The sequence below is a fragment of the Podarcis liolepis genome (genome assembly GCF_965112155.1).
Source record: "Podarcis liolepis genome assembly, chromosome: 2".
In the NCBI taxonomy this organism is placed as follows: domain Eukaryota; kingdom Metazoa; phylum Chordata; class Lepidosauria; order Squamata; family Lacertidae; genus Podarcis; species Podarcis liolepis.
Window position 1 is genome coordinate 19,991,448 of NC_139555.1, and position 10,454 is coordinate 20,001,901.

Here is a 10,454-nt window from a genome sequence, read left to right on the forward strand (position 1 = left end):
TCCCCATGTCGGCAAGGCGGTGGTCCAGGAGTTCGTGATCGACCATGTCGAAAGCTGCTGACAGATCTAGAAGAATCAGCAGCCCCGACCCGCCTCGATCCAGCTGTCTACGAAGATCATATGTTAGGGCAACCAGAGCCGTCTCGGTCCCATGACCAGCGTGGAAGCCAGACTGGAATGGATCCAGAGCCGAAGTTTTTATTTTTTAAAAAAAGGATCTGGGTCGCTGGTACAGAATGCTTGCACTTGGTGCATGACCTGACAAATTCTTTTAAACTGACAGCTGTCCATGGTGCTGAATTGGGATTGTGTTCTGCTATGAGACTAATGGCCATAAATTTCACACACAGAGGCACATGCTGTGTCACATTCACATTCTTTATTTTCTTCTTTTTTAAAAAGTTTTTTTTATTAAAGATTTTCTTGTTTTACAGAAGTAAGTGTACAGTGGTGCCTCGCAAGACGAAAAGAATCCAATCTGTGATTCTCTTCGTCTAGCGGTTTTTTCGTCTTGCGAAGCAAGCCCATTGACGGATTAGCGGATTAGCGCTATTAGCGGCTTTTAGCGGCTTATCAGCTTATCGGATCAGCTGATAAGCGGCTTAGCAGCTTAGAAAAAGGGGGGAGGGGGAAAAAACCTGCAGGAACTCGCAAGGCATTTTCGTCTTGCGAAGCAAGCCCATAGGAGATTCCTTTCGTCTAGCGAGTTTTCCGTCTTGCGAGGCATTCGTCTTGCGGGGCACCACTGTAATGTCTTTCATATTTTTTCCATGTAACATTTTTACAAATCCGTTTCATTTGTTGAGACATTAGGGGGAGGGGGGAAAGGGGGGGAAGGAAGGGATGGAGGGAGGGAAGATGGGTGGGGATGGGTGACGATGTTTCTGTTAAGCTTAATGTATGTAGGGTTTGGTGTCAGCGTTGCTTGTGCTGTTCACTTGTGTTTCTTTTGTGGTGAGAGAGGTTGGGGTTGGCCTAGGGTGTGGTTGTTTGTTTGTGATTGGCTGTGGTGATCTTTGTTTTCGTGTGCGGGTGAGGTGGGTGGGTGTTTTGGATCAGGTTAGCCATACTGATTTGTATGCTGTTGGTGGATTATTGTTGTTGTCTTGCTGCTGTGTCACATTCTGAAGGAATATGAGCTAAATATTAGTGCTATGTTTGGGTTGTCAGGGAATGGTCTGAAGACGAGGACTGGGGAATGCATTCTGTGGCAGACCATCTTCTCTCCGATGGAGAGCTGGAGGGGGAAGAGTCGCCCCCCCTTGTCCACAGCGTGTTCAGAAGCAGAGAGAGAGAGGCAGAAGCTGAACAGCTTAGGGAGGAGTTACCCAGTTTCGAGATAATGACAAGGGAGCCAGAAGGGAGGGAGCATCTAGCCGAGATGTCACTTGAGAGTGGGGGTGACCCTCCCCTCCACGGACTCGGAGGTCCGAATGTATCAGAGAACAAAGGAGTCAGAGGGAGGGAGAAACTTCCCATTGGCGCCTCAAATGCTGCAGAAGTCAGAAGGAGGATTTAGAGTAGCCAACTGCCCTTCGTGCGGTGAGCTGTGCATTTGTGCTTGCAACATGATGCTGCAATAAAAGGACTATAAATATATCAACTGTTCATTCATTCTTATCTGTGAAGTTGCCGAAGGGTTTGCACTGACTGCTGTTCATGTTTGCTGCCAAATGCAAGCTATCCTGCTTGGGAGCTTTTTTTGGGGGGGGGAGGTGTCACATAAAATGCAACCTTGTCTGTGCCAAACGACACTAATGATTCCTCCCTTCCCATTGGACATTGCAATGGTCTGATCCAGGAAAGCATTGCTCATCTCTTGCCTCTGGCACTATTCGTATCTAACAGCATAATTGCTACACACTGCTGCAGTGTGTGTCTTACTCGGCCGTGTATCTAGATGATCATAACTGCCTCCCATCAAATGCTCAACACGCCTGCTGCAGGGATGGAAAACATCCCATTTCTTCGATATTTCTGTGATTCTTTTGCTGAAGGGGTTTACCATGAAGTCATCAGGAAGGGCATCATGCCCAATGACCGTACCAGACTTGAGCAGTATCTCCATCCCCTGTCCAGATTAAGACTCCAGGAAAACGAATGTGCAAAGCACTCCTCCTCATTGCTTTATCTGAGGGCTGGTTGTTGTTTTTTTTAAGTGTGTGGTGGTTTTGCTCACATTTTTAAAACTGGAAAACTGAGAATCTAGGTCATGTCTGTATTCAGCGGCTGCCTATGCCTTAAGCTTGGCTTTTTGCTCTGTGGTGAAATGTTCATGCCCACGGTTCTTCCTTTCAAAACCTCAGGGGTGGGAGGCAGTTCCATGCCATTCCAACTTGTGATGTTTTCATTATTATTTTCAGCTGAGGATCCCTGTTTTCAGTGGAAATTTCCTATTGGCCCTCCTTTACACACTGTTCTTTAGTGTGTTCTTTACACACTGTTCTTTGTCACAAGATGTTGGCCTTTCAGTAATGACACAGGGCCTAGACCAGCAGTTCTCAATCTGTGGGTCCCCAGATGTTGTTGGACTACAACTCCCATCATCCCTGAGCTCTGGCTTTGCTAGCTAGGGGTGATGGGAGTTGTAGTTCAACAACATCTGGGGACCCACAGGTTGAGAAAGGCTGGCCCCGTCCCCAAAAGAAGCTTCACAGCAAGGCTATATGGTCCAGTATCTGCAGGTGAAGCTGTTTGTTCACAGAACTTGCGGCCCCTTCTCAACGTTATCGTCATGCTGTTAACTTGCACCTTTTCAGCCCGAGGGCTGCGTTCTCTCTTGAGGAATGTTTCCTGGGTGGTGACCAAGGCAAAAGTGGGGCAAAGCAATGAATGTAAATTTTACCTTTATAAAGGTAACGACTGTCGCATCAGGAGAGGCAGACCAGGTCTTCTCCCAGTGTGACATTCGCACGCAGCATCTTCTGTTGCTGCTCAGCCCAGAGTGACTCCCTGCCAGGCCTCCTCTGCCCCCTCAAGATTGGCCTAGGACCCTCATACCTACAGGACCACCTCTCCCGGTATGCCCCACGGAGGACCTTAAGGTCCATAAATAGCAACACCCCAGAGGTCCCAGGCCTTAAGGAAGTTAGATTAGCCTCAACCAGAGCCAGGGCTTTTTCAACTCTGGCTTCGGCCTGGTGGAACGCTCTGTCTCATGAGACCAGGGCCCTGCAGGATCTGATTTCTTTCCGCAGGGCCTGCAAGACAGAGTTGTTCCGCCTGGCCTTTGGCTTAGAATCAATTTGATTCCCTCCCCCTCTTTCTTTTTTCCTTCTCCTCCTCTGAAGAGGCTGCATCTTAATGTTTTAATGCTGTATTTTAATCTTATTTTTTAAGTTGTATTTTAATCAACTTGTTTTTATTATTGGTTGTTAGCCGCCCTGAGCATGGTCTTGGCTGGGGTGTAAATAAAATTTATTATTATTATTATTATTATTATTATTATTATTATTATTATTACAGTGGTGCGCCGCAAGACGAATGCCTCGCAAGACGGAAAACCCGCTAGACGAAAGGGTTTTCCATTTTGGAGGTGCTTCGCAAAACGAATTTCCTATGGGCTTGCTTCGCAAGACGACAATGCCTTGCAAGTTCCTGCGGGTTTTTTCCTCCCCCCCCCCTTTTCTAAACTGCTAAGCCGCTTATCAGCTGATCCGATCAGCAGATAAGCCGCTAAAAGCAGCTAATAGCGCTAATCCGCTAATCCGTCAATGGGCTTGCTTTGCAAGACGAAAAAACCGCTAGACAAAGAGAATCACAGAACGGATTATTTTTGCCTTGCGAGGCACCACTGTATTATCCCAGCGGACATCGGGGGGGGGGTCTGTAGAGGCCTCAGCCCCATAGAGTTGGTGCACCTGCCCTGAGGCTTTCATTTTAACCAAGTGCCTCTCCCACAGATCAAACATAACGTGAGAGGGTGCTCTCTCCTGATATCCAGACCACTCCCAACCAAGATCAGCCATAATATTTCATTCTCTCCATTCATTCGTTTCTCTCAGAGCCACTTCATTAAGTAAGCAGCAAAACATGCCAGCATGAACAAATGATGCCAGGTTAAAATGTTTTTTATTACCTGGGTTATGAAGGCACCCTAAAGACATTAAAGCAAAGATTATGGGATAATGTACACAGTGACTTGCGATCACAGTCTGTAGTCTGTTGGCAGTAGGAGTACAATATGGGCATGTCTTTAAGTTAACACCTTACATTAAAAACCTGACAGTACCTAATTATTGAAGGCTTTTCACCAAAGCCAGACTAAACGTCTTTCCTTCTGCAGTGTTGGATGGCAGGTTGAGAGGAGTTCCCTACCAGGACAGACTTTGCTCGTGTGCTCAAGACATCGATTCTATAAAACATATTTTGCTGCACTGTGCGAGATACGAGTAAGCCAGGGCTGAACTGATCTTACCCTTGCTGGTACCTTTCCCAGGAAAATCAGAGGCTCACTATGTCAGGTTCCTATTGGAAGACCGGACAAAGTCTAGAACATTAGCAGTGGCAAAGTTTTTATCGGTGGTTGCAAGAACCAATAATCCCTATCTTTAAGTCTGAACAAAATGTTTGTTTAACCTGGAGGTAAAAGGTAAAGGGACCCCCTAACCATTAGGTCCAGTTGTGGCCGACTCTGGGGTTGCGGCACTCATCTTGCTTTATTGGCTGAGGGAGCCGGCGTACAGCTTCCGGGTAATGTGGCCAGCATGACTAAGCCGCTTCTGGCGAACCAGAGCAGCGCACAGAAATGCCATTTACCTTCCCACCACAGCAGTACCTATTTATCTACTTGCACTTTGATGTGCTTTCAAACTGCTAGGTTGGCAGGAGCAGGGACTGAGCAACGGGAGCTCACCCTGTCGTGGGGATTCGAACCACCGATCTTCTGATCAGCAAGTCCTAGGCTCTGTTGTTTAACCCACAGCGCCACCCGCGTCCCAACCTGGAGGTACGCTGTCTGAATTGTGCATTGCTTTGTAATGATTTGTTGGGTCTCTGGACCATATTAAAGATTGTTTGATTGAAAATGTTTTGAATTCGCATTCTGTTCCCTCTGGACTCCTCCTTTTCGGGTGAGACTAAGACAAGAGTTGAATCGTCCTTAGGATGTGCTAAGCTGTTGTAAGTGTTGCATATTCTCTAATACTTTCTTTATTTTATTTATTTGTTTTAGGTGGAAAAATTTGCCAAATACTTGGATCCTAACGATCTAGGCAAGATCAACTTCAAAGATTTCTGTCACGGAGTGTTTGCCATCAAAGGTAGGCATCATGGTCATTCTTTGCCTCCCATAAATCTGCCCCAGGTGGTTGAGAGAAGCCCAGGAACAGATTTGAGGGGTAAGAGGGAGGAGGGGAAGTTCTGCTGCGCGAGCGGAAAACCTTGCAAAAATGGTACAACTTTGCTCCATGCAACCCTGTGTGCCCACAGCATAAGCTGCTAAAACAATTGTCTGTTTGGCAGAGCGTTCCCTTAACTTCAGAATCGATGGTGCTGCTGCTCAGCTTCTACCTAGTGGAAAACGCCTCCCCTGATTGCAAAGTTGTTAGTGTCCAAAATCAATTGAGGGCAACTGGGTAATCTGAGAACGGCTGCGTGAGTGTGTTTATTGGTGGCGACTTTGCGTTGTACAACTTTGAGTAACAATTATGAGATAAACGCTGGGATCTGGCATGCTAGGAATGGGTTCCCAAACCTCATTGCTGGAGCATGTCTGTGGGCCTTAAGAGGAGCTAAAATGACTTGCAGAGAAAAGAAAACAAGTTACTCTGTTGGATGCAACCCTGCTACTCAGCAGAAGGCCTGAGCAGTATTGATTTGCCCCTCTCTTTCCCAACAGAAGAACAGTAGAATCTGGGATTTCTTGTTGCAGCTGATTTTACAGCTAGCAGGCAGGCACAGGGCCAGAGAAGCATCACCATTCCCTAGAAAACACTGCCAAACTTCAACTGGGCCCAAACAGCACCAATTGTCTTGTTTGTTTGTGGGCATAGGGTCTATCTCTCCAACACACACACACACACACACACACACACACACACACACACACACACTGCTGCCTCCTCCCATTGCTTTGTCCCAGCTCCTGTGAGCCTAGCAGTTCAAAAGCACACCAGTGCAAGTAGATAAATAGGTACCACTGCAGTGGGAAGGTAAACGGCATTTCCGTGTGCTCTGGTTTCCGTCACGGTGCCAGAAGCAGTTTAGTCCTGCTGGCCACATGCCCCGGAAAGCTGTCTGCGGACAAACACTGGCTCCCTCAGCCTGAAAGCAAGATGAGCACTGCAACGCCATAGTCACCTTTGACTGGACTTAACCATCCAGGGGTCCTTTACCTTTTATATTACACCTAGAGGCTGTAACCTTCATGGCGTTATTTGTCCTTGCTTTGATTCCTGTCTAGCCTGCTGAAGAGTTCTGGAGAGCTCAAAAGCTTGCATGCAATTTTGTGATGTTTTGGTTGGCAAAAGGTTTTCCTTGCCAAAAGTTTCAAAGAAGGGCTGGGGCTCAGCAATATGGAATCCACTTTACATGCAGGTTCTGTCCTCAACCTCTCCATCAGGTCTGAGAAGCACCACACCAGCCAATACCACAAGACCACGAGGCAGACGGACCAATGGTCTTGAGCTGGTGTTACATGGCTTCCCACCTGTCCTATTAAGGATTTTGGAATTGCATTTCCTCTGTCTTTCCTTCCTCAGTTTAAATGAATGAGGACCTCCCCCTAGCGGCTGTATTTAAAAGTCCCCTCTCTAGGTCCCTGCAGGTGAAATACAAATAACTGTCTTCCTTTCTGTTATGATTTGATGCATTTTTGACCACAAATACGTGTCACTTGTCTCCATTTGTTTATTTACCTTTTCCACACAATCTCACGCGAAATGAAATATGGTAAACATTTACAAAAAAATACACAAAATCTAGAAAACTAGAGCAAGGACTGTGATCCAATACTTTTTTTTAGATCCCACCAAGGGCCCATTATTATTATTACTATTATTATTATTATTATTATTATTATTATTATTATTATTATTATATTAAATTTGTACGCTGCTCTTCACACCATAAAAATACAGGATAAAAACAGGATTAGAAACACAAAATACATAATAATAACTAAAAAAACCTCAAACCAGTAACACACACGCACTCCTTTCCACACGGTGTGGTGTGTACCTTGTTGAGTTACAAAAACACTATTCCTCAGCTTGGAGGATTTATTATTATTAATAATAATAATAATAATAATAATAATAATAATAATAATAATAATAATTTATTATTTATACCCCGCCCATCTGGCTGGGTTTCCCCAGCCACTCTGGGCGGCTTCCAAAAGAATATTAAAATACTGTGATACATCAAATATTAAAAACTTCCCTAAACAGGGCTGCCTTCAGATGTCTTCTAAAAGTCTGGTAGTTGTTGTTCTCTTTGACTTCTGGTGGGAGGGCGTTCCACAGGGAGGGCACCACTACCGAGAAGGCCCTCTGCCTGGTGCCCTGTAACTATTTATTTATTTTAAAAAACTTTAAAAAACCACAAAAGACAAAGATGTTTCTGGTACAAGGAATGACACTGAGCCCTGCCTGCTTCAAGAAAGACGGCTACAGGACAGGTTATACCAACGCCAACCCCCCATTCTGGAGTGTTCAGCTCTGCCCTCTGACTCCTTGCAAGGATTCTTTTTCTGTGGGCTCCGCAAGCCCAGAGTTAGCAGTGCCAATGGGGAGGTAGGTGAGGTGGAGCGTGGGCTTGGCGGGGCTGCAGGCCTCCAGTTTTGCCTTCCAAGAAACATCCACTATGCCATGGGCTGGGGAGTTCCGGGTCGCCACTGGCTTTTGGGGGACTGCTGCTGCCAGGCAGCCAACCAGCCAGCCAGCCAGCCAGCCAGCCAGCCAGAGCTCTGTGCCCATCCATGTGTCAGGGACAGGACTGAAGAGGAATGGTGGGGGCCGCCTCCCCCTTCTCCTCAACCTTCCGGGAGGGCAGTATAGGTTTAGAACAGCGGTTTGCAGAAGGTCATATTTCAGAGGCTGCAGAGGGCAGAAGCTGGGAAATCTTGGAACAGCAGGAAGAAGAAGCACCAGGGGAGAGATAGCTGACAGACTCAGTGTCCTTGGAAAGTATTCCTGACCCCCTTTCTAAGACCAGGCAGGCATTGAGGGTGTTAGAACAAAAAGCTCAGTGGCAGAAAGCTCAGATCAACCGGCGCAGAGGTGATGTCAAATAAGGGAGACGTAGGCGGGTGTGACTTTACTTGGAGCAAGGCCATCAGTGAATAGAGACTACATTCTCTCTCTCTGAATACTGAATAAATTATGTGGTAAGGACTCTTTGTATTTATCTGCTTTTTTTGGCTGCCACCCAGTGGCGTAGCGTGGGTTGTCAGCACCCGGGGCAAGGCAAGTAATTTGCGCCCCCTAACCCGTGGATTTTAGAGCTGCGAGTGCGAGCGTGCCCCCCCCCGATGTTACGCCCAGTGCGTCCGGCGCCCCCTGCACCCCCCACACTACCCCACTGCTGCCACCAGGGGATGGATAGGATTCCCCAAAGCCTTGACATAATGGAAGGCTGATGAAAGGCAGCCGGGCTGCTGGTAAGGGCGACCAGGGCAGGAGAGGTGCCCACACAGGAGCGCCAACTCCAAGGGCTGATGCAGTTTTTGGCCCCTGGCTCACGCAATATCAGGGCATTGTGCGCACAGCGTCATGGCTTCCCACAACGCCATGCATGGACCCCCTCAATCCCATTAAGAAGATGGTGCCTCTGCTACAGGAGAAGTCCAGGCTAACTGCATTTGAAATGTGCACTGATTCAAAATCGGGGGGGGGGGGAATGCTCAAGTTACATATACAGTGGTACCTTGGGTTACAGGTGCTTCAGGTTACAGACGCTTCAGGTTACAGACTCCACTAACCCAGAAATAGTACCTCGTGTTAAGAACTTGGCTTCTGGATGAGAACAGAATTCGTGCTCCAGCAGCATGGCGGCAGCGGGAGGCCCCATTAGCTAAAGTGGTGCTTCAGGTTAAGAACAGTTTCAGGTTAAGAATGGACCTCTGGAACGAATCAAGTTCTTAACCAGAGGTACCACTGTAAGCCTGCAGTGCACTGCAATTCCCTGCTAGCAATGAAACTCACTAGGTGACATGGGGCCAGTTTCCTCTGAGTACAGCTTTGATACCGGAAGCGAAGCAGGGCAGAAAGAAATAGCTTAAAAGCAGCAGTGTTTACAGTGGTACCTCGGGTTAAGTACTTAATTCGTTCCGGAGGTCTGTTCTTAACCTGAAACTGTTCTTAACCTGAAGCACCAATTTAGCTAATGGGGCCTCCTGCCGCGCCACCGGAGCACGATTTCTGTTCTCATCCTGAAGCAAAGTTCTTAACCTGAAGCACTATTTCTGGGTTAGCAGAGTCTGTAACCTGAAGCGTATGTAACCTGAAGCGTATGTAACCCGAGGTACCACTGTATTTACCCGTTGCATTTACACCCCGCTTTTCCTCCAAGGGGGACGTGGGTAGTGCTGTGGGTTAAACCACAGAGCCTAGGGTTTGCTGATCAGAAGGTCGGCGGTTCGAATCCCCGCGACGGGGTGAGCTCCCGTTGCTCGGTCCCTGCTCCTGCCAACCTAGCAGTTTGAAAGCACGTCAAAGTGCAAGTAGATAAATAGGTACTGCTCTGGCGGGAAGGTAAACGGCATTTCCGTGCGCTGCTCTGGTTCGCCAGAAGCGGCTTAGTTATGCTGGCCACATGACCCGGAAGCTGTACGCCAGCCAGTAAAGCGTGATGAGCGCCACAACCCCAGAGTCGGTCACGACTGGACTTAATAGTCAGGGGTCCCTTTACCTTTACCTTTCCTCCAAGGAGGTCAAAGTAGAGTACAAACTTCTCCCACGTTCCATTTCACCCCTGCGAGGTAGGTCAGGCAAAGAGATGGTGTCTGGCCCAAGGGCTCCCAGTGAGAGTTTCATTCTCCTGCCCTGCGTGCAACTTTTTCACGCATAAAGCAGAACACCCCTCCCGTTCCCTGCTTGGCACCTGTGTGGATAAAATATCCATGACTTCCACCCAGGCCAAGTTTGGCCTTTGGATATGTTTCCCGTCCCGTCCCCCCCCCCTCAAAAAATGCAGGAATTGGCCCTAAGTCATTGAACAAAGAGTGCTGATGCTGAATGGCAAATGCCTGGTCACCTGTGGGTAGAAAAGCAAATTAATAATGAACTCGGCCTCTGTTTGTTGTTACATCCTAGCAAAGTCTTAAACAATTACACACCCTGAAGAAAACAGTTCCAGTCAACTGTGTAATTGGCTTTCTGTAACACTGCTTTCTGGAGAGTGAAATTACAGGAGCCATCGAACTTTCCAATACTGGGACACCTAAAAGCATCCTGGGCCAGAAACCTGGAATCATAGAATTGTAGAGTTGGACCACAATCACAATTTAACCC

The 10,454-nt window shown here is 47.4% G+C and overlaps 1 protein-coding gene across 5 annotated transcripts in view; it reads left to right on the top strand.

The window, feature by feature from the left end:
* RAB11FIP4 (RAB11 family interacting protein 4) overlaps positions 1-10,454 on the top strand; it is a 219,313-nt gene that overhangs the window by 72,638 nt on the left and 136,221 nt on the right. For all 5 annotated transcript variants that reach the window (XR_014522597.1, XR_014522598.1, XM_083490042.1 and 2 more), the window contains exon 2: positions 5,174-5,261. Coding sequence is in view for 3 of the 5 variants with exons in the window: in XM_083490042.1 (XP_083346168.1) it covers positions 5,174-5,261 (88 nt within the window). In the remaining 2 variants the exon portion in view is untranslated. The remainder of the gene's footprint in view (positions 1-5,173; positions 5,262-10,454) is intronic.